General features: G+C 37.9%; 1 protein-coding gene across 2 annotated transcripts in view; it reads right to left on the bottom strand.

Moving 5' to 3' along the window:
• Positions 1-10935: 10935 nt before the first annotated feature.
• hdx.L (highly divergent homeobox L homeolog) overlaps positions 10936-25880 on the bottom strand; it is a 62273-nt gene continuing 47328 nt past the window's right edge. For both annotated transcript variants that reach the window (XM_018229944.2, XM_018229942.2), the window contains exons 9-11: positions 20015-20098; positions 12729-12851; positions 10936-11247 (exon numbers count right to left, since the gene is read on the bottom strand). In XM_018229944.2, coding sequence (XP_018085433.1) covers positions 11128-11247; positions 12729-12851; positions 20015-20098 — 327 coding nt within the window. In that variant the 3' untranslated portion in view covers positions 10936-11127. The remainder of the gene's footprint in view (positions 11248-12728; positions 12852-20014; positions 20099-25880) is intronic.

Genomic DNA, 25880 nt, shown 5'->3' with positions numbered 1-25880 from the left:
GTACTGGAACCAGTTATTTGAGTTCTAATTCATCTTCTAGGCAAAAGGAGCCCCCTATAAGATATATTGGATCTAACTGTCACTGGATATCTGACACCCAACTGCTGCATGACGTTAGAATGAAGAGAAAAAGATGCTGAGAGAGGACTAGTGAAGATAAATTTGATTAGTTCAGTAACAGTACAGAAATTTTAATTGATTGTATTTAGACAGTTTCCTATTTCAGTATGATGAATCTAATATTAAATTTTCATTTTGGCGATAGTTCCCCTTTAAGTAAATCTTGCCCTTTTACATCTCTTACTTTCAACCACCATTTCGTGATGGTCTCTGTGCTGTCTCAGAGATCACCTGACCAGAAATTCTACAACTCTAACTGTAACAGGAAGAAGTGTGGAAGCAAAAGAAAGAACATGTTAGGTGACCTAACATGTATGGTTTGTGTGCACCATGAATCATAGGATCCCAGGGGACGGCCCTTATTTTTTAAAATGGCAATTATTAAAAAATGGTATTGTTTTATTTTATATTACCAGCTCAATTCAGCTCATGCAAGAGCAGAGAAAATGTGACTTCTCATAGCAGAACTAAAAATTAATGCAAAAAAAATATCAAGAATTATTTAATGTACTGTATCTAAATAAGAATGATTGATACCAGATGCAGCTGGTTTTACTGGGTGATGTAAAAATGTGCTGAAGTTATTATAGGACCTCAGCTATAGATACATTTGCCATAGTAGTCAATTTAGTAGTCCATTGGGGAGTTATATGCAGAACTCAGTTTATTGTATTCCACCTCTTCATACCTGTTGAAAAGCCTAGCTGGGATTATATATTAAGTGCTGTCAAGGTGATTGTAATTCATTCTGTGGTCTTTAGGCATCTCAGTGCCATGTTCATGATTGTGGGGATTGCATCTGTCTTGTTGCTGGTTGCCATCTTCTTTTCAGAGCATTATTTTGTTTTTTCAAAGATATTGCAACTGCTTATACTATGTCATAAAATGACTTGGACAAGAATCTGTTTTTCCTTAAGGGATCTTTTTTTGTAATTTAGTTCTCCATTCTTTAAATCTACAAAAATAATGTAAACAGTAAATACATGGAATAGCATTGTTTTGCCTCCAACATGGATTTATGTAGCTCAGTTACCGTCATGTATAAGGTACCGTTTTATTATTACAGAGAAATAGGAAATCATTTCAAGAGAGGTACAATTATTGGCTTAAAAAGTGGACTCCACATAATTCTGAGCTTTCCTGGTTTGTGGATAAGGGATCCCATATCTGTTCCCCACTTTTGGCTCTGGAGCTCTCATGTAGAGCTTAATGTGCAAGAGGCTGTAGATAAAACCTGATGTAGATGGCATCTCCAATAGACTCCTCTTTGCACAATTTAAAAGCACAGCTTTAAAAATCTAAAACAATCACAGAGAAAACTGTGCAAAGCGGTGTGTATTCGAAACACTTTCTACATAGTCAATTAACCCTATGACTGCCAGTACAGCAGCTGCTTCCTACCTGTTATCACAAAAGCTCTAAAATAGACATGGAGAGAACTGTGCAAAGAAGCAAAGAGTAACAAATATATACCCAGTAACAGTAAAGAGACCCAGGAGAAAGAAGCTTCTGTCAAATGATCTTTTTAGGATAGGGTTACTCGATCAAATATTTCACTGGTGAAAGTTATAATAAATATTACCTGCAGGGATGCTTTGTAATGTGTTTGTTTCGAAAGGAAATATCCCCAGTGGAAGTGATTAGGGCAGCATTAATTTTTCATAGGTGTCATGTTTTAATGGTGACATATGGCTAGCCAAGAGCATTTGTATTTTATGTAATAGTTTTTTGATGACATTTTAATCCTAGGTGACATCAATGTACACTGTTTGCTTCTGGGCCTTTCTAAAGGAGAAGTCTAGTCAGTGAATGCGACTGCTTGCTTTACATCAAGGGGGTTATTTATCAAAGTCCGAATTTATCTCAATATTTTCTGCTACAAACTCCGATCAAATCCACTTGGGTTTTTTGCGCTTATTTATTATTACATTTTCCAGAAAATTTGCTTTGTGGGAAAAAAAATCAGATTTTCAGGGGGTTTTTTTTGATTTTTTATCCGATTTTTTCGGATTTTTCCATCACATTTTTGCCAAAAAACAGGGTAATGCGCGAAACCCAGCACACATCAAAAAATCATTGGGACTTTTCCCATTGAATTATATGCAACCTCGACAGGTCTGAGATGCCGTTTTTTTGATTCACACTTTTCCATCCTCAGGGTTTAATAAATTCCGAAAAATTCAGGATTTTTTAAAAGTCCGATTTTATAAATAAAAATCACAAATTTTTAGTGATTTTTGCATTTGGAGTTTGGTAAATAACCCCCCAAGTGTTTGGGGGAATGCAAACGTGAGGGCGGATAGGCTGCTCATTGAATTGCCCCAGGCAGTGGTCAGTGATTTGGGGGGGGTGGAAGAGGCAGTTTTTTACATTTAAAAGAGGAAGTAAGGGATGAAAGGGTAGAGTTGCTGGTCCACAGCTAGATAACCCCAACACCCCATATGCGAAATATGTACGACCCTGTGAAATATGTTGGCGCTATATAAATACTAGGTATGCACTGAATCCAGCCTTTATACATTACATTTTTGGCTAACTAACTATATCAGAAACATTTTTTATTTTGCACAGCCTATAGAATAGCTGTTTTATGTGATATATTTTTTTTTATAGAGACTTATGTTCTTCATGGGTAGTTTTCCTTTAATATGGCCAGGTTCCTATGGTGGTTGGTGGGAACAGTAGTGGGGTTAAAACTATATGGGCTTAACTTTTCTCACACTGTAAGGCAGATTTCTCACTTTTCTGTTATAATGCTCACTAGTTCAGCGTAAAACTGTAATTATTTAGTTCTGTTATTTGTGTCACCATAAAATTATGTTGGTTCTTGCTGAACTTAATTTGAAAACCTAGTACATTCAGACTGTATGTTGAATTGTAACAGTGCCGAATATCTGTGATACTGATCAAGGACAAGTGAAAAGAGTATTTGACGTCAAACTTTACTGTTGTATGGAAGAATTGAATCAATCCTGTAGATGCAATGGATGGATGTTGCCATGTCTCACACATTCCTTCCTTCTACCATTACATTAAACTGAAAAATAAAACAACAGAGATGACCATATGCTCTGAAATGTGTTGCTGTCATGCAATATTTATATTTAACTCAGACATTTCACATAATATTTCAATGTGTTTAGAAAAAAATACCAGATAACAATTTTTCAGTAAAATATATCTTAGCTGAATCAGTTGCCATTATCTGTGATATTAATGATTAAAACATAAAATGGCCCACTTCCTTAAACCTATTCATGTCGTTACATGACAGATATGGTCCAATACTGAATTAAGGTGCAGTAATCCCTTTACATTAAAGATATTAAGGGCAATTTCTGAAAATCTGCTCTGATAGATTGTGCAAAAGTGTGCCTATTGACATTGGGGAACCCTGCAGCTGTTGCCCCAATCAATGTGGCGGTAATTTGAGGGTAGAGTCCTGCGTGGGTCCATTTTTTGGAATCCATACCCGACCCATACATGCAACCTGCAATCCGCACCTCAGACCTGCATTCTTATCCAATTGGACCCGCTACCAGACCTGACCCGCAAGTACCTTATCCTCAACCCGGACCCACTGACCATCAAGAATCAGGAAGTGCTGTCATTGTAAACCGGAAGTGACATCAGCGGAAGCAGACGTGGTCAGAAAAAAGGAGTAAAAAGTGTATTACTTTATGTTGTTAATAAACAAAAAATGAATCCAAATCCTGGTCCAGGGGGATAACATATTCCTAAAAACTGCGGTATCAGATATTTCTGTTCTGAGGAAAAGGGAAGGCAAAGTAATTCATTTCTGATAAGCCAAGTTGTGTATTTGTGAAATGTAGATTGCAGCACAATGACATTTTCTGATGAATTATTTATGTCTATTCCCTGAAATTGTTTTGCCTTTCACTACAAAAAGATCTTAGACTTGGCCCCAAGTCTTGGCTGGAGCTTTCTTTCCTTTACACAGTTAATGAAAAGGTTTTAACCTGCTACATCCCAAGCACTATATAGTAATGTATTCTTTCCTACACTATACATTAGGGATGCACCGAATCCAGGATTTGGCCTTTTTCAGCAGGATTCGGATTCAGGCTAAAAAATTTACAGAAGAAAAAAAAAAAAATCACATTAAAGGGCATATTTATCGATTTTTCCTTTTTCGATTGAATAGGTCTGTATTCGGCTGAATTCAAATCGTACGAATCGAAGGAATAGAGCAATTGATTGAATGCAATTCAAAGTTTTTTCCCAACAAAAATTTAGTCCACCAATTGACTCCAAATAGGTTCTAGGAGGTTCCCCATAGGCTAAATCAGCAATTCGGCAGGTTTTAGATGGTGAATAGTCAAAGTTGAATTTTTAAAGAGACAGTACATAATAAATTTTGAAATTCGAATTTTTAATTTTTTGCAAATTCGAATCGAATTTGGACTATTCCCTAGTTGAAGTACACAAAAAATAGCTCGAAATTCGAATTTTTCGTCAATTCGAAAATTCACCTCGACCTCTGATAAATCTGCCTCTAAGTATCATCCTATGGGTAAATTTTGCTAATGCCTCCATGTTGCCACTTAATGGCATTTCCTGCTTATTTTAAAAAAATTAAACCAAAAAACACAATATTACAAATCTAGTAAAGTGTAACTTAAAACTTTGCCTCCCTTTAAAGGAAAAATGTCATCCTCCTCATATGAATGCAATTTGCACTTATAATATTACATAACTTATATATTAAAAAAACTAGTTATACTAATTCATTTCATTCATAATTCACCCAGGGACTGGTCTGAAGAAACAAATGGTACCTCCCCCCATTCTAAAGGAAATAGGACACAACTATGGATATTTATTTTTCCAACTTCCTTTGGATTTACACAAGTTAGGTAGGATTTACATTTTCTAAAGGGTGGACACTGATACAGTATGGATGTAGCTATGATATTTATGATATTGAAGCACCCCTCGCATGTCACATGTCAGGAATCCACAGTAGAAGTACAGTAGGTGCATACTTCAACACAGGTTAGGAATAGCAGTCTAAAACTACATCAATGTTATCTAAATGCTTTATGTCCTGCCTACGGTTTTAATAAACAAAATCTGTTGCTTTAACTCCTACCATCCTTACTTAGGTGAACAATGTGAGGAGCAAGGCTATTTCCTTTAATATACTAGAACCCTCCAGCACATTGAGTTCAGCCTCTACACCCAGGCATAATAAATAATTTTCTTGGATTATTTAAATCACACCAAAACTTAAAGGGGTTGTTCACCCAACAATGTTAGGTAATCTTTTCAACATTGACACCTAAACAAGAAAAAGCACCTACCAGCCTGTAATCCATTCATAGGCAGACATCACTAGAAAATGAAGAGCGGAAGGAACATTTTTTTTTGCATTGACAGTGCTAGTCACATGGGTACGTATGATGTTTCCAAATCATAGGAAAGAGATATAAACTGGCTGAGAAGACATGGGCATGTACATTGACATTTGATTACTTCACTGGGCATTCTGTGTTACATGCATTCTCTGATCCAAAAAACAGTTGTCTTCGGCACACCACTTACTTGATAATTATAGGGTTGTCCCCGAAAGCTTGTGCCACATTTCTGCTGCAATAAATGCTTTAAAGGCAACAGCCGAAGTATGGTGTGCTTCTTTTTTCCCTTTTTCCAAGACATGCGTTCTCTGCACACCCCTGCAGCCTGTGTAACAATGTATTGCTGACCCTCTAGCTCAGGCACCTACATAGTAAGTTAGGTTAAAAAAAACTGCATCTTTTAAGTTCAACCTTTTATGTCGCTATAAAACCCTTCTGAAGCCTCTCCAAAAATTCCTTCCTGACTTCAAGATAGCAATTGGACCAGTCCCTGGATGAGCTTGGTATTTTCAGTAACCCTATATTTTCTCACTTGCTAAAAAGTATCCAACCCCTTCTTAAAGCTATCTAATGTATCAACCAGTACGACTGATTCAAGGAGAGAATTTCACTGCTTCAAAGCTCTCACTGTAAGGCCCCCTTATATATTTATACATACTTGTCATATCACCCCTTAAAGGACCAGTAACCCCAATATTGGGCAATTTGTTGAGAACCTTTTATTAAAATGCAGAGTATTGTGTGGTGGTGACAACCAACTCTGGCTTTGACTTTCTCTCCCAGGTGGTGGTGATGGACCACCAGGAGAATAAATAGTTGAAGTCAGGAAAGAGATGCTGGGTAAATAATTATTACTGCATGAATCAGGTTCTTCAATGTGAAACCAGGGTACATATGACCACACTTGAAGTAACAGAAGGGGGGAACCAACCATGAAATTTCCATTGCCTTCTGCATTAGTAGAATATAAACTCAAAAGGTTTATCAAGAATCTGCTGTACATCTGATATCAAAATATGTTTAGCTTTGTATTCTTTCAGGATTAATGAAATGGATATTTCTTGTTTATGTTTCTTAAGATTTTCCTCAAAACATGTCATCTGGGAAGCATGTGTTTTTAGTAAAAGGAAGATATTTGAAATGCATTCCATACATGACATTGTGACTTCAGAGTGTTCTTTTGAGTTTTCTTCTAAAAGCATACAGACATATATCCACAATTATAATTTAAACCACATGAGTATTAACCATACGGTCAACAGGAAAGGTTTCTCTTCAAACAAATATTGTGCATCTATATACATAACGCACTAATGGCTGCAAATCTCACAGTCTTCTGAGACAGAACACCCAGAGATTTACTGCAACATGTTTAAATCAGATGTGAAACTAAACTAAGATTTAGATTTATTTTAAGAATATCTCCCTGAATGGATCTGCTTGAATGTTTATCTCAAGCAATGTTAGCTAGTTTTTCATTTGCAAAAATCCAGTCAATTTTAGCATTTCATTGATGAGATTTATTGATCATTTATGGATTTTATTGATTTATAGATAAGGATTTGGTGCTTTCAGGAACTGCACCTATGAAAAGATACTGCACATACCGGTCTGTATCCAAAACCTACAGGCAAGGCCACCATACATGGGTGAGAGTGCCAAGGTAGGCGCATCCTCTAAAACAGCTACTGTTACCTTGAAAGGTAAAATCTGACCATTCTGACGGAGGTTAAATACCAATGGAGAGAACCTTATATCCTGCTTGTGATAATATTAAAAGAGCTAATTCTCTGGTTTTCCTTGAGTTTTATCAATGTTTTTTTTATCAAGCAATATTCCCAGTCCAGACACCCAGGCTTTTATATAAGGTGATCTAAAATTAAAAAGCTCAAATTTGAATTTCATTTCTAAAAATTGAACCATGGTGGCAACAATAACAATTTAAGGGTAGTGATGGGCAAATCTGTCCCGTTTCACTTTGCCGAGAATTCGCAAAACTCCGGAAAAATGATGGGAACGCAACTGGTGTCAAAACTATTTTTATGCGAGTGACATTTTGTTACACGTGAGACTTTTTTGTCCAAATGCATTAAAGTCAATAGGCTTCCGAAAAATTTTGACGTGCGACAATTTTGACAAGCATTAATTTTTTTGTCGCAGTGAATTTTTCCACAGCGAATTTTTGCGGCAGTTTTGATAAAACATTCGCGGTCGGCAGAATCTGGAAATTCACTGCAATTCTATGCCTGGTGAATCACCGCTATTTACGGGTTATTCTAAAGTTGCTTTTTTGATGATAAAATATCATCTAATATTACTAATATAATATAGCTGGTAACGGCAACGGCCCGATTATTACATTAAGAACTTCCAGAACTTGTCCCACACCCACCCAAAGTAGAGTTTTGTGCCCTGCCACTGCAACACATACCAAAAGCCCACTGTCTTCACCAGCATCTAACAGTTACAGTGATCTGGAGGTTTGCAGATACTTAGCATAAGCTGAGCCCTTAAATACAGACAGGACTGCAGTCAGAACACAAAAAGCAAAGTGTTATGGTGTATATTTGGGGGTTGACTCATAGGGTTCTGTACCTGCCTGCACCTGATGCAGACCCATTACAGAGTAACACTGAAAAAAGCTTTAACAAAGATTTTAGTTTTTACTTTAAAAGGAATGACAAATTACCTTGGGATAAAGTTGAGGAAATTAAAGTAAATAACGTTGTGGAAAAAAAATGGTGGCAGTGGAAATTCATGTTTATTGCACCCTACACTCTTACTGCCCCCCATACACTATTCTTGGAAAGGCAAAAATATTGCATTGAAAAATAATGTACAGAGCTTACAGGGATAGTTCACCTTTAAATTTACTTCTAGTAAACAGGGATATTGCAAATCTTCAGTTTTGATTGTTGGCAGTAATCTGGCTTCTAGGGTTCAATTTACCCAAGCAACCACATAGTGTTTTGAATGAGAGGCTGGATCATGAACAAGAAAGGGCCTAACAGAATAATAAAAAAAAAAAATGTAGTCACAATAATAATTTTTGATTTGTGGCTGCTGTTACAGTGACCCCCATTTGGAAGCAGGAAAGAGACGAATAAGGCAAACACATAAAAACAACTACTATAAGACCAGTTGCAACGATGGTAAAAATAGAAGTTTCTATAACATACTGAAACTAAGATAACTCAAAGATGAACTACCTCAAAATGAACAAGCAAACAAAAAGGTCCCCACTCGCCTATTATACATTGGCAAGGTTACAAATACATGAAAACATCAGTCATCCTGTGATAGTTTTTCAAATACTGTATCTAGGCACCAAAATAAATACAGCATGTGCTTCCATAAGTACCAATATACAGTGCAGGGCCAAGTCTGTCAGTTGCTCCAGGCAACCAAGATGGCCATTGACAACTTCAGTCCCCGCCGTAGCTACGCGCCAGGGCGCGCAACCGAGGACTCGCGTGCGTAACCGAGGACGCGCGTGCGTAATCGTGCGCAACCGAGGACGCGCGTGCGTAACCATGCGTAACCGAGGGCGCGTATGCGTAACCGTGCGCAACCGAGGGCGCGCGTGCGTAACAGCGACCACCCACTTTTCAGTGTGGTAACACTTGTCCTGCCAATATACACAAATCAGCATTCAACTTAAATCTGACCATCAGTCTGTTCTCTCTTCTGTTGCTTTGTACCACACTAGTGGAGTTTTTGGAACACTGATGTTTCTGTTATCTCAGCCAGTGATTTCTTTTGGGAAAAAGTGAATCATTTTGGGTTAATCAACAGAGATGTATAGAGTGAAACCAGCTACTATGCTATCTAATCCTATTCCTATATCACAAGTCAAACTGTAATGACCTTGTTTTGCATTTCTGCCCTCTGATGACAAGTGGAAATACTTACAAGTCACATTAGAAAAGTAAAAGACTAAATAGTATTTGCTTTTAATCTCCACCTCTTAGGACACACTGACATATTTGGATATCTACACTGTGATGCTTTTTGCAGGCTGTCACTAACTAAACATGTGCTCCTCTTTTCACCAATAAACAGACCAAAAACGAATCAATTAAATGCATTTTTCTTCATCAGCATTTTTCTTCATCAAGCCAATACTATGTTAGCAATCACATATGTGTTCATGCAGATTTCTTATAGTCATATCAAGCTGGCACACTGCAAGGCATCTTTTAGACCAGCAGTTTGAATGCCGGTTGGACTGACTGCCACAACAGTCATTGGATCAAATTTCAATTTGAGATTGAAGGAGAATTCTGAGTGCAATCACATGCAATATGATTTGCACTGCCCAGGTTAAAACTGCATTTTCAGAAATTAAACATAATTTCAATAAAAGTCTATGGCCCGTGAGCTGTATTGTACGGATTGTCTTGCAGTTTCACTATGACCTGCACAGCTTGTGCTGCCAGAGAGCTGTTTGCTTTCCTAGCAGTTTAATTAATTTTAAGATTTAACATCATTTTCCCAAAAGCCATGAAAGTGTTAATGAATTGACACATTTATCAAAGATGATAGCTGCACCAATAGTCCAAATGTGTTTGATTGGTTTCAGCATTTCCTATAGGTGTCTGTACACGGTGCTGATCAGCAGCAGAGCTGGGTATTAACACCGATTTGAATCATTAATCCCTGATGCAAATTGTATGTGGGGATTAACATTCACAGCAGAAAACAAACTTTAAAATATTAAAATATGGTTCACTATTTTACAAGTGTTTTGCATCAGTTCATTTGTATTAAAGTAACAGTGTTTTATAAATCTGTAGCCCTTATTGTCACACCCTTGTTTATTTAGTCTTATATACTATAGTAGTGTTTTGTAACATTTATCTAGGAGAATCAGCTTTGCACCCCAGGTATTGGTTTAGATCCTGGAATGCACCTTTATTTAATCACAATTTCCTGTTGTAGGAGGCAATGTCACTGTATTCTGGGGCATCACGGGGACCGATTTTTGGGTCATAACCCATAGGTCAAGAATCTTTTCAGTACAGAATTTCAAGAGTTTTGCAAAATCGTTGCCCTCATGCAGAATTAAATCTAGAATCCTAGCCACAAAGCAATTTGGCATTGTTGTTTTATATTTCTTTAGACAGAAGGAATAAAATATTGTAAATCTAGCAGTAAAGCTTGCAGGTATAAAATGAGGAAAGGATTACGAATGAAAGAAAAATACACAGCCTTAGACTGCTTTCAGCCACTAATAAAGCCTCAATTATCTTGATAGGTGGCACAGCCACTAAATAGTGTATGATATCATTTTTACACACCATTTTCTTTGGGAAGAGTAAAAGGCTTAAAAGAAAAATCCCTGGAATGAAATCAGAAGAGTGACATTTTGGATGCAGGGCACCTATAAAACACCCAAAAAGATCTATGTCAATACCAGTTATACAGAAAGTCTTTATTGACCGTTGTGAGATTAATTTTCTCTGCGAAGCAGAAATATATCCAGGATGCAAAATATATTCTGTTAGTTGATTAAAATAAGTTAACCTTTTCATTTTCAGTCAGTTCATTCCGTCTTACAAGGAATGAAAGTAAGAGTGGGAAAGAACACTGGAACCTTGTCACGGGAACTGGAGGAGCAGGGATGGGTTTACACTCGGTCTGGAGTGTTGTTTTCAGAGGACATGCTGTATGAGGTATCTTCAGGCTCAGGGGAGGGATGACTGTAATCCATGTCTTCTAATTCCAGAGGTGACTCAGCTAGGAGGATCTGCAGGAAACAAGAGCGTTGCTGACTCTGACCAAATCAAATCATGTAGAACAGGTAGGACAACATACTGGCCCTGCAGTCTTTTTGCAATACACCACTCCCCATATCCCACAAAGCCAATCATAAACCTGACATCCTTGATCCCATAAGTACAACAGGTTAAACATGCTGATCTAGCAGTGACTCTTGGGGCATAATGTGCACATACAGCCAGCTAATTGCTTGTTTACAAATCACTGTAGTTTTCCTATGACAGAACAGAAGCTGGAGTTTTGAGCACTGTGTGGCAGAATATCTATGAAAGGATAAAATGACGTTGTAAATACAATGGTCTTTAAACTGAAATATCTGTGAGACAAATTTTAAAATAACACTAAACCACTAAAACGGTAGGTAACAGTTCACCTGAATTTTCTGCAGTTAGAGGTAGATTAGATTTTTGTCTACATCTGATGAATATCGATGTTAAAAAATACAAGATGAGTATTCATTTCTTTGCATGTCACCTTTCTGCTGCACACACTTCTGTAATCCCAAGCCTATACCTTCTGGCTGACACTAAAAGCCATACAGCAATAACATGCCTGGGTAGATTTTTTCTGCTTTTTTGTCAAGGCTAGGTTTGTTTGGCTAGGCTGAGAGTCTATTTCAGTGAAGATATGCTCCATTTACTTTAAATAACAGCACTACCTTCACAAATACAAAAAGCAGCACGGCAGCTTTCTAAGAAGAAGAAACCCCCCCCAAAAAAAAAAACAAACTGTCATTAGAATGTATGACAGTAAACAGCAGTGAGCAGCCTCAATAATTGTATATGTATATAATCAATTATACACACAACAAAAGATACAAGTATATGGTTTATTATAAACTACAGGTATAGGGTCTGTTGCCCATAATGCTTTGGAGCTCGGGTTTTCCAGAAAAAAAGCTCTGCATTATAGGTAAAAAAACTGCCACTTTGCAAATTTGGCTGTGTTCGGAAATGACCCCTAATGTGCTGCATTTCAGGTGCCCAACTCAGTGAAACTGTAAAAATAAGTGGTTGCTCAGTACATTGTATATACACACACACAAGCCTTTCAATGACTAGTTTTGCTTTGCTGTCGCTGTTAAAATGCTAGAATAGAAAGAGCACAATGGAGCTAAAAATAGGCCTTATTGGCAAAATAAAGATACGCTTTATGTATCTTTAGATAAGCCTATATCCTGGTATCTGAGCTCTTGATCGGAAACTGTCTCCCATTGAAGCAAATCCCAAGAAAGCACAGATCAAGGAGCAGGACAAAGCTATGATGTCATTTCTGCTTGAGTGTCCCACGCCTGATAATGCTGCAGCCTCTAGTGGGGTTTGTAGTTCTCTGGGTGCTTAGAATAGGAGGATGAATAAATCCTTTCTCCTTTACATTTGTTACAAACGATAATTGCATCACTGAAAATAACATTTTCTGACAAGTTCACCTTCACAGAGGGTCACTTACCTGTTGTAGGTCTTTATCATTTGATTTTACAGCCTGTATAAGATTCTTGGTGAATGCTTGAAGCTCAGCATACTTCTGCTTATAATTCTCCAGCTCGTTCTCTATGTACCTCATTTCTTCATTCTTTGAGAAGGAAATGTATATGTAATAAAATGTAAGTAGCAGAAAGATAGTTAACATATTACAGTAATATACATATTGGCTTGGATGATTTCTCGAACAAGCAAAACATTCAAGGCTATTCGGATCTTAAGATCTACAGTTAGAAACCTTCCCTGATTTTAAGTTTATCCACATTTTAAACAGTTTTTTTGTTGTCACGCCAATATAACCTTTATAAAGCTTTTACATTTTTTACATTGATTTTACATTTTCCTAGATTTTACACAATTTTTTTGTAGTCCTCTAAAAAACAATAGAATCTTTGTAATTTTTTTAACCCAAATTAACTATGTGACCTTGCACCTGAATATATTATTTATATTTTGATAAAAAAATTGTAAAAAGTTAGAGAGTTATGGCATGAATATGTCACTTGGTGTTGCAGCAAAATCTCCTTAAACAACATGACATAAAAGTGAAGCAAATTCTGTTTTAATTGCACCAGGTGAGAAGATTATCCTTCTAATATATATATATATATATATATATATATATATATATATATATATATATATATATATATATATATATATATATATATATATATATATATATATATATATGCCTCGTACTTGTAATATACTGTAGTCCAACAGAACTCAAGAATGAACAGCCAGGATAAGGAAACATATGCTAACTTATAGGAAAGCAAGCAAATTTTTTTAACCACATGGAAAATATTAAAATATTATGTGTACAGATTGAACGTAGCAGTTGCCGCGAAGGTCCCTACTGAGCTAAACACATATACGTCACCCATAAGGCCCCATGTGAATCTGCAAGCTCATTCTAGTTTTAGCTGCACCAATTGGAATTCAACCAAGCGATTGCATAGCATGACTCATATCCACTTACACGCATTGCAGTCAGATGTGAGGTCTGATTAATTCTGCAACAGTAACATCACCCCTAATTGTCATATACAGAGTGTGCTTTTGCTATTTCCGTCTTTGGGTAATTTGCAGATTGACCTCAGCCATCAAAATGGCTTTCAGCTCCCACTTATGAATAAGAAGGAAGATGAAAATGTTTATCGGGGATCTTTTTATTAACATTTTATAGATGAACCAAGTTAGAGCAACAACTTTTCAATTTCTTTATTATTTCTTCTGTATGGTTATCGAATTATATGCCTGCGATTCAGCCTATATCAAACCTGCAGCTGAAAATGCTGGCTGGCTAATGGTTTCACTAATCTTGCAAGAAAAAGGTTAATTGTTCAGTTTAATTTTAATTATATTCTTTTCAGGCTTTCTTATTGGTTTTGTATTGTGATTTCCAAACTGCTTTCTGGTTATTGGGGGAATTTAGCCCTAGCAATCAAATAGCAGTTGAAATTTCAAGTCTAACCCTCATATGTATTAAAGGGTGCAAATTTGGTTAGGTGCAGTAGCCCACAGCAACCGACAAGATGTTTTCTTTTAAACAGGTGACTAATAAAATCTACCTGCTGATTGGCTGCTTTAGATGACTAGATCTATAGCAAACTATGCACCTTGTACAGTATTATATAATTGCAGTTGGAGAACAAAAAAGGCAAATATATAAGAAAAACAGACACTCGTAGTACATTTTGAAAACTGAATTTAATTTTAAAGGAGAAGGAAAGTCTAAACATTATCCTAAATGTGTATATAAATATACCAGTAAAACCTCAAAGTAATGCTGCTCTGAGTCCTCTATAAAACGAAACATTCTATTTCTTTCCTTCTATTGTGTACACATGGACTTGTGTATCAGAGTACCTGTTTTCAGCATAAACCTCCAGGGCTAGGGCTTGAGCATGCTCAGTTTGCTCCTCTCTCCCTATCCCCCTCCTTTCTCCCTCCTCCCCTCCCTGCTGTAATAGCCCAGAGCTGTGAGCAGCAGGGACAGACTCAGGAGGAAGTGACATCACACCAAGATAATATGGCAGCTGCTATCCTAAACAAACAGAGAGAGCTTCTACAGCTATTTACTCAGATATGGTAAAGCATTCTACAGAATAAATATAGTGTTATAGCTTGTACTATTGTGGCTAAACTATTGGCAAATAAACAGCTTTGGTTGTTTTCCTCTCCTTTAACACACAAAAAACTACAGGTTCATAGGGTATAATAAAATATCTGTTAATAAGGTATAGTTAGCCTTTTTTCATGGCTTCTCTATTGTTGCAGAGCAGGGCTGTTATTTTGAGACTGTGCATTGGACTGGCTACAGCACCTGCTGATTGTGAGGGAAAGACTATACCCACCCAATCTGTTATTCTAATTTACCATTATGACCCCAGACATACGATTATTCGAATTATTTCTCTGACGTTGTAGAAACCTGCCCAGCACAGTGGGCCATTCAGACAAAAGCCCAAACACTTGGCAGGTAGATTTCAATTTGGAGTTAATCCCTGGTGTGCCACGATGGTCTATGTTACAAGAGGTTAGCAGCAGAGAGCAGCATTAAGCTGCCTGCAAGCATCCCACAGACAGAAGCGGGGGAGTAACCATTTCATTTAGAGTCAAAATAAAAAGGGAATTGCTGGTTTTTAATGACAAGGCACAAGTCCAAACACTGATAAATGAGCAGTGTGTGACTCACAGTGAGAATACGCTAGCATTTCACGAAATGCCCTGAGCAGGCACACAGTGGCACTACAGAGGAGACACTTTCTACCAGTGCCTGACTTGGCAGCAGAAAGAATTCCCTTGATCATTTGTTTCCATGGCATCCACTGAAATTTGTTTCAAAAGAGATTGAAATGGATTCTCCTCAAATTCCCATTATATTTACATTTCAACAGCTCATTCTCAAGAAGCATGTATGTGCATTAACTTCTGCCTTTTGTGTATATTGTATCGTAAACAAAGAGAGAAATAAGTCGCAACAGTACGGCTGACACGTTTTCCTGGGGAAACTGCATTGTTAACCGTTATCTCTTCAAAGATATTTTTCTATTCTAAATTCTGTAATGTGGTGGTTGGGGGGGGGGAGTGGGAATAGGGATAACAGCCATTACCAGAAAGGAACATTAAAGGGATACTGTCATGGGAAAAAATGTTTTTTCAAAACACATCAGTTAATAGTGCTGCTCCAGCGGAATTCTGCACTGAAATCCATTTCTCAAAAGAACAAACAGATTTTGTAATATTTAATTTTGAAATCTGACATGGGGCTAGACATATTGTCAGTTTCCCAGCTGCCCCAAGTCATGTGACTTGTGCTCTGATAAACTTCAGTTACTCTTTACTGCTGTACTGCAAGTTGGAGTGATATTACCCCTCTCCCTTTCCCCCCAACAGAACAAGCACTCAATAGTAAAATCTAGGTCCCCCGACACATTCAGTTAAATTGAGTAGGGGAAACAACAGCCTGACAGAAAGCAGTTTCATCCTAAAGTGCACATGACCAGGCAAAATGATCTGAGATGGCTGCCTACACACCAATATTACAACTAAAAAAATACACTTGCTGGTTCAAGAATGACATTTTATATTGTAGAGTGAATTATTTGCAGTGTTAATAATAAATAAGAAATAAAAACTACACTATAAAATCATGACAGAATCCCTTTAAATAAAATACAATTTGACAGCATATGAAAATATTGACAGGGTTGATACTAATTTATGCCCATAGTATCTAAGCAGTCAATACCATTCGCACTAGTGCATTGATCAAAAGCAACCAATCAGCATTGTGCAGTAAGATTACTGAAAGTAAGCTAGTTGGTTGTGTAACTGCACTGCAGCAAATCAGTGTCTGGGGGCCCCCTGCAGCCGCAGGATATGCTTCCTTTGTAGTTACGTCCCTCTCAGACATATCTACCCTTATTTTATTAAAAGTATATTTTTTAAAATCCCTAATCAGTAAAGGCCCTTTTAAGGGCTATTCCACACGGGGAGATAGCCTTGCGTTTGCGGTCGCGGCGACAAAGCGCCGCGCCAGTCGCCGCGACCGGCGCAGGCGACAGTTTTGTATGGGCGCCTATGTAAAAACGCCTGTGCTAACCACACGAGGCGATGCGCTTTTCAACAGTCGCCTGAAAATGCCTCGCCAGGCTTTTTCAGGCGACTGTTGAAAAGCGCATCGCCTCGTGTGGTTAGCACAGGCGTTTTTACATAGGCGCCCATACAAAACTGTCGCCTGCGCCGGTCGCGGCGACTGGCGCGGCGCTTTGTCGCCGCGACCGCAAACGCAGGGCTATCTCCCCGTGTGGACTAGCCCTAAATGCTTACAGAGGCTTGTGTGTTGTATTTCAGGACCTGGGACAGCAGCACTATATATTGAGTGTAGCAGACAGTGGAGGCCACATTGAATCACAGCAACTGCAGAGTTTGGAACTGGGGCAAGTCAGATGTGTATAGAGCAAAAAAGGTCAGCTATTTGCCTTAGGCTATAAATGCTTTTTACTCAAACTTATATTGAACTCATACTCTCTGAATTTTCAAATTGCAAGTCAAAGAAACATCAGCTGTTAATAGCCACCCAAATATAATATTGATGTACACTATAAGTAAGGTCTAACATAAAACTCTTCTTAAGTAATATTGTTATAGTCCCTTACCACAATGATTGCCAAATTCAGCTTTTTCTTTCCATTTTAGTTATTTTTTCTGATTTTTAAAAAGGATCCTTCTTCATGTCCTGATCAAACAGGGTAAGTGTCCCCATCGGGCATTAAGGCAGAAATGTGTTTCATGAGATTACAGGGAACATTATTGAGTGGATTAATACCAGTGTGTTCCCTTCAGGCCCTAACATTCTTGTTCAGCTCTACAAAGGGTCCCTAGAACTGTACAAAACAATGAAAAAAGCAGAAACAGAGGGAACATACCCATCATTAAACATTTCTTTTTGTGAATCCCACTTGCCTTATGTATCTGGGTTGCTAGGAGAGGTATTCTACACATGCATGTACCAGAACCAACTAAGGATTCACAGAGAATCAGGGCAAAAATATAGAGGTTTTTATGTTATTGTAAGATGTATCTTAAATAAATATGTTTAGATCTTCTTATAGAAGCAACTGGCCAGGGACTGAGTGGTCAACCTAAACCCTAATATGACAGCCACTGCCGAGACAGAAAGCTTACAATCCAATGCAGACTTTAAAATACAGTGAAAATGACAATAGAGAGATGAGACAAACTCAGTGCACTTCAGATCAATATTATTAGTATTGCAAAGCATAGAGCCAATGTTGTAATAAGGAGCTGCTTCTCAGTAGCACAGATTAGGGGAAGATACTACTAGGGGAATGTAATATATTTTGATAGCTCATAAAACATTTGTAAAGACCATTGTGAATGTTGGCGACCATGTTTGCGTCCCTATTGACCGATTATAGATCTCAACAACTTCCTTGCAAAGTGTGCGACCAAATGGCTTTTGCGAACATTTGCAGTGTATAAAATAAAATTTTCGCAATCGCAAAGCGTATTTTGTGACAAAATATTTAATGAAACTCCAGAGCAGGTGTAACCCTTTGCTTAGTGATGTTATATTTGCACCAAATGATTTTACATGGCAAGCAATGCTAAACATTTGCAAAAAACCCGATTTTAAACATCACTTGTGATCTTTCATTACATTGCCCCTTAACTGTGAATATTACCACATGTCTAACAAACTTTATGATTAACTGCTGTAAATGCTCATTTTAAAGGAAGACTTTTAATGATGTTGGGGCTAAATTATCAACACTGGGCAGCAATGCCTGGCAACAAATCACATTTGCTTGCATTGTTCGATCTGCAGCTGCTTGAAAAAAAGAGCTAATTTCTGACTGGTTGCTCCGGGTTATTGCCCAGGAGCTAATTTGCCCAGTGTTCAAAAAAGGCCCCCTATTATGTAACAGCTGTTCTGTATTCCATGCAAACAGTGAGATTATTATGGGAATAACAAGTAACCATGGCACTAAGCACCTGAAATGTAAATATTAATAACAGTCACACACTGATCTGTGTTCCGTATTGCCTGAGGAGCTCTGAATGCCAAATATTCGTCTTGAAATAGCTTCCAGCCATAAATACATCTCCCTGCTGTCAGTGGGACTGTAATTTGTTTTTTACACCTGAAAACAAATCTCATCATTGCATGAACCCTTGCTGCTCGCCTAAAGCATAAACAGAATATATACGGCAGTAAAGTTCTAAAAGCTCGATTGTGTCTTCATGCTGTGAGATGACCCTTAGGCCTAGGGCACACACACTGTGGATTTTCTTTGCTAGCTGTCAGTACACACACACTCTCATGCTGAAAGCTGGCCCATGTGTTTGCTGACAGGTTGATGCAATGCCTCTCAGTGTATATACAGACAGGGGGCAGTACGTGGGGACATTTTCTGGTATTTTGTCATACTCCCATAGGGCAGGCAAATTCTCATGCGACAATACACTAGCTTTGCCTAGTGTGGTATTACACATATAGAGCCACACAATGGTAAGTATGTATATTTTTATTCATATAGCTCTACTTGTGAATGCAGCACTGTACAGCAGAACAAAAATTAATAGAATAACGGGTCATTACAATAATAAATACAAAAAAATACAAAGTATATTTGCATTTAAGATTTAGAGGCAGATATTAAACATACAGGAGTTAGGAGGTCTCGGCCATGTACAACTTACAGTCTTAAGTGGTATTTAATGCATAGATATGGGATGGAAAACACTTATGGACCAATGGCTAATGGATACACATAATGTAAATAGGAATGGAAAAAAAAAGCATAGGGCTTAAGAGCATCAGTAGTAAATGGTGCACATAACCTTATGGTCAGCTGGACAATCTTTGTAGGAAATCCAGCAGCAAGACTAAGCTAACCCTAAGCTTGTGTATTTCACATTTCATACACATTGAAAAAAAAAAACGCCAGTGGAGAAATACCTACTCCATTGATGACAAAAGTGTAAGTGTATCCCACTCAATAATGCTCTGGTGAAAACCCACACATTTTGGGTGGAAAAGTGCTCACAACCCGCTTCTCCACAATTACCACTGTAATCAATGGAGGTGGGCACAGGCAGTTTTACATTGATGGGTAAAAAAAACAGGAGGAGAACATGCTACATGCAACATTGGCCAAATGCTCTACTCACAGATGGAATTTTACAAAAAGAAAGACATAAAGGAAATTACCATACCTTATAGTCCAAGAGAGAATGCATTTGCTCCACATCAAACTTGCTCATAGCATCAGTGATTTCCTCTTCAACCACTTCCACTTTCTGAAACATAGTAACAGGCATTGCCATGATCATGGTGTTCTACATTTAATTAGTGTGTGATAAATTGCTCTCAGTGTTACCAGGAATTAAGTTTCCTTTAATCACATCTGCAGTTGCCAGAAGCCACTATATAAGGTCTCATTTACCTCGGGAAAGATATAGAGTGTAAAAATCAATTCATTATGCTCCATTTTGTGATATATGTTTTTGGCAGCGGCACATACTTTAGGTGTCCCTTGGTACATGCCTAGCTTGCACAACATTAATAACTTGCAAGCTAGGAGAACCAGAGGACACAAAGTGATAGGAAGCCCAATACTTACTACCTGGAATTGACTGGTATTAAGTGTAGGGCTTCCTTGTGTTGTGCTCAGAGTGCAGATCCCTCTCCTGAATGGGTTGGCACAAGTACTTTGTGCATGAGAATATAATGAATATGATTTTACAGCCCTTTGCACTCTTGCATTTGAGCTCTTAATGTTCTCCTGTTACTTTTATTATGAAAAATATATAATCATGTGCTCTTCTAAATGATCGCAGACTGCCTAAGCATGGGAATGCCCTGTTGTTGCCATAGCACCCTATCGAAGCCAAGCAACAGAAAAGGTAACAATCTGCAGTCAGAAAGACCAAAAAAGAACTGGTACACACTGCCATAGATGGACATGAAAAGGGATCAGTACCTTGAAATGCCTGTGTTCTAACTCTTCCATTTAAAGGAAAACTAAAGCCTAACTAAAGAAGTAGCTAGAAATTATTTACATTATGTTTTGGGCTTCTATACCAGCCCAATACAACCACAGCCCTTTAACATGGAAGATCTGTGTCTCCAAATATGCCCCAGTAGCTCCCCATCTTCTTTCCTGCTGATTCACTGCACATGCTCTGTGCTGCTGTCACTTACTGAGCTTAGGGACCCACTCACAATATACAGTACACATAGAATAGAAATGTTACAATATAAGGCTGATTAATAATTAATACAAATAATTACAACACGACAGCACAGAACGCAATGCAATTAGCATGGTAATTTAATAATCAGCCCTGTAGCATCAGTTTATATTACAGACACACTTCATTTTCTGATTGATAATTTGCAACAGCCCCTAAGCTTAGCTTCTTAACAGCTGCTCAGAGCCCACTGAGCATGTGAGCATTAACTGAGGGGTGCTGTTGCATTTGTCCAGCATTTACAACTACAGTCGTATGAAAAAGTTTGGGAACCCCTCGCAGCCTGCATAATAATTTACTCCACTTTCAACAAAAGTGGTATGTCTTTCATTTCCCAGGAACATCTGAGTACAGGGGTGTTTTCTAAACAAAGATATTTAGTGAAGCAGTATTCAGTTGTATGAAATTCAATCAAATGTGAAAAACTGGCTGTGCAAAAATGTGGATACCCTTGTAATTTTGCTAATTTGAATGCATGTAACTGCTGATTACTGTCAACACCAAATTGGTTGGATTAGCTTGTTAAGCCTTGAACTTCATTGGCAAGTGTGTCCAATCATAAGAAAAAGTATTTAAGGTGGCCAATTGCAAGCTGTGCTTCTGTTTGACTCTCCTCTTAAGAGTGACAGCATGGGATCCTCAAAGCAACTCTCAAAAGATCTGAAAACAAAGATTGTTCAGTATCATGGTTTAGGGGAAGGCTACAAAAAGCTATCTCAGAGGTTTAAACTGTCAGTTTCAACTGTAAGGAATGTAACAGGAAATGGAAGGCCACAGGCACAGTTGCTGTAAAATCCAGGTCTGGCAAGCCAAGAAAAATACAGGAGCGGCATATGCGGAGGATTGTGAGAATGGTTACAAACAACCCAAAGATCACCTCCAAAGACCTGCAAGAACATTTTGCTGCAGATGGTGTATCTGTACATCGTTCTACAATTCAGCGCAATTTGCACAAAGAATATCTGTATGGCAGGGTGATGAGAAAGAAGCCCTTTCTGCACTCACGCCACAAACAGAGTCACTTGTTGTATGCAAAAGCTCATTTAGACAAGCCACAGTCATTTTAGAACAAAGTGCTTTGGACTGATGAGACAAAAATTGAGTTGTTTGATCATAACAAAAAGCGATTTGCATGGTGGAAGAAGAACAAGAATAAAACTTGCTACCAACTGTCAAATTTGCTGGAGGTTCCATCATGCTGTGGGGCTCAATGGCTAGTTCAGGGACTGGGGCCCTTGTTAAAGTCGAGGGTCAGATGAATTCCACCCAATATCAACAAATTCTTCAGGATAATGTTCAAGCATCAGTCACAAAGTTGAAGTTACACAGGGGTTGGATATTCCAACAAGACAATGACCCTAAACACACTTTGAAATCTACAAAGGCATTTATGCAGAGGGAGAAGTACAATATTCTGGAATGGCTGTCACAGTCCCCCGACTTGAATATCATCGAAAATCTATGGGATGATTTGAAGCAGGCTGTCCATGCTTGGCAGCCATTAAATTTAACTGAACTGGAGAGATTTTATATGGACGAATGGTCAAAAATACCGCCATCCAGAATCCAGACACTCATCAAAAGCTATAGGAGGTGTCTAGAGGCTGTTACATTTGCAAAGGGAAACTCAACTAGTATTGAATTAATAGCTCAGTTGGGGTGCCCAAATTTATGCACCTGTCTAATTTTGTTATGATGCATATTTCTGTAATCCAATAAACTTAATGTACCTGCTGAAATACGACTGTTTACATAAGGCATGTTATATATTAAAAGGAAGTTGCTACTTTGAAAGCTCAGCCAATGATAAACAAAACTCCAAAGAATTAAGAGGGGATCCCAAACTTTTTCATATGACTATATAGGGAAAAAATATATGGGTCTAAAAGAAATGATTGCCTTATGGGGGGGTTGCCTGTAAAAATCAACCACATGCCATGCACATTATTATCTTTAGACTAGATCATAGCAGCATTTTTTATTTAACAAAAGAATGATAGCACTCACATTTTGCTATGGTCAGATTTCCATAGGATCTTCCAATTACAGGCACTGCATTAGAAGACCACTGTTACCATGGAAATATGAATACACAGTAGCTGCCAACTAGGCAGACTTTAAGAAGGGATAAGGGATGAAAAGAATCATATATATGTTGTAGTGAGTAAAATGAAAATTTTTACCCATGTTACTGATATTGAACATATTGTATTTTGGTGGAAATAACTTGTGTGTGTAGAGCATTTGTCTCAGAAAACTAAAAAGTCTTTGTAAATAAATAATGAGGGATGATACTGAATCATCCTTTCCGAGTCCTACCTGAAGGCATGGGCTCCGTTGCCCAAGTGCTCGGCTCGGCTTGCGGGCCGATTGAGCTGGTGTGTCCACCTTCGCTGAAGCTAGGGTGGGCCGACCATCCCCGCCCCCCTGAAGGGGTTTAGGGAGTTTGGACTCCCCTTCACCGAAGCTAGGGGGAGTCCCGTCTGACCTGTGTTCTGCCAAAGATTCCCCCAGGGCGTGTCATAGCCTGGGGTCCAGCCAAAGGGACTAGGACACCCATCCTGGCTGCTCAAACCAGGCACAAAAAAAGGTGCTGAAGTGTGCAGTGCAATGCCATTGATTGCCTTGTTAAGGCTCTGGCTGGCGGCCGGAAAAAGAAAGAAGAGGAAAGGAGAAGAGAGAGACGATTTCACCCCTAGCCAAGCAGCTGGGGGAGATGGGAAGTGAAGCAAGATTAAGTAAGGGCATGTGAAATATGCAAGTCCCAATAAAGCGAGTCAAGCACCCCTCGCATTCGTGGATCATAGCTAAATGTTTTAGTCAAGCTTCCACTTCTGGGCCTATACCAGAGGATCAAGTGTATCTGACTACATATGATCTCAGTGGACCGAAGACCAACTGTTTCCACTTCCTCACATAGGATCATAAGAAGGTACTACTACACTTGATCGTAGCCAAAAGGCCGAGAAGCGGGATACAGTAACTGTAATAGACAACATGTATTTTGTACCATAGGGAAAAAATGCAGAGATCCAGAAGGATGTGATTTGGAAAGGAAATTAAAAGAATAAGGGATCACTACTAACTGCCATGGTGCATTATGGGAATAAGTGCATATGGATTAACTACTGAGAACTGTGCATTATAATACATAAGGGCTATCCTACTGAACTTCTCAAACCCAGATGCAACCCCTCCAGGAATTTTATATTACAGAGCCTAAACGAGAGCTCTAAGAACTACATAAAACATCTATAACAAAGATTTTGGGACAGATTTATTAAAATCTATTTTTCAATACATGTACTACAACCAAATGCATTAGAAAGCACTGGGGCTGCTTTCATAAACATGACAAATTCAGTAAATCTTATTCTGCCTTTCTATGAATTCACCCCCTCTGGATTTTTTGGATGAATAGATCAAAAGTCAAGTGGTTATTTTAACTATTTCAACTATTTATCAGATATTTTGGAAAATGGGCTACATTTTTTCACCTTTATAGGAAGAAGAAAAGTGTGGTGTCTGATATGCAAAGTATTTTGCCAGAAAAAAACTCATACTTAAGACTAGACACAATTATTAATTCCAATTAATAATTAAAAATACTAAGGGTAAAATGTCCTTACTAACCCTTGTAACCATTATGCTTCTATATTGGATACCCATGATTATTTAATTGCATTTCATATATATAAAGGCTGATGAAAAAAGGGTGCAAGAAAACAAGTATGAATGATCCCCACCCAGTGAGCATTATGTATAGTGGAATTATACTGCAGGGATTTGGATTCTGTGAAGCATCAATTAGTTTTATAAAGGTGGCTGCAGTTTTGCACGCCCTCTGCTGGTGACACAAAAAAAAATCTGTACTGTAATCAAGTTTATCTTCACTACTCCTCTCTCAGCATCAGTTTCTCTTCATTATGTCTTAATGCAGCAGCTGGGTGTCAGATAGTCATGGAAAGTTAGATCCCATATACAGTATCTTATAGGGGGCTTCTTTTGTCTAGAAGATGTATTAGAGCTCACTCTATTAAAATCACTAGACATCATGTCTCTCTACATGCAGAATTTGTGCAAAAGGCAGATATCTTGTTAGATTTTGTTTGCACTGGAATCAATTATTTGAATGAGCTCTAATACATCTGCTAGAAAACGAAGCCCCCTATAAGATATATTGGACCTGTCAATGAATATCTGACACCCAATTGCTGCATGACGACAGAATGAAGAGAAATAGATGCTGAGAGAGGGATAGTGAACATAAACGTGATTATTTCAGAAACATATTTGAAGAATATTTAAATTGTATTTAGAAAGTTTCTTATTTCAGTATGATGAAGCTTATATTCATTTTTAATTTTCGTGATAGTTCCCCTTTAAGTGGTTTCCAGAGATACAGTTTTATACTGCAAGGTAGGTTTGGCTTAACAGCTCTCTTTCAAGGCCCACCGTGTCAGAGTCTCTGTCAATGATCTGTTTATACATCTCCTGCATTCAGTTAACTATTGGGTTGTAAGGTTATTTTTTTTTAAATAAATTATCAAGGTTTTCATCTTTGGAGGCACAGATCTTTCCTGCTAATGGGCTGTGGTTGCCTTGGGCTGGTAAAGAAGCCCAAAATATAATGTACAACATTTCTATCTACTTCTTTGGTTAAGCTTTAATTCTTCTTTAAAGGACAAGGAAAGGCAAAAAAATAAAATCCCAATTTTACTTTCTTTAATGAAAAAGAAACCTATCTCCAATATAATTTAATAAAAAAAAAAATGTGTACCGTTTTTATAAGAAACCTGACTGTATGCAGTGAAATTCTCCCTTCATT

Source organism: Xenopus laevis, chromosome 8L (genome assembly GCF_017654675.1).
Source record: "Xenopus laevis strain J_2021 chromosome 8L, Xenopus_laevis_v10.1, whole genome shotgun sequence".
NCBI lineage: Eukaryota > Metazoa > Chordata > Amphibia > Anura > Pipidae > Xenopus > Xenopus laevis.
The sequence above is the reverse complement of the archived record's forward strand: the minus strand, read 5'-3'. Positions and strand labels throughout refer to the sequence as shown.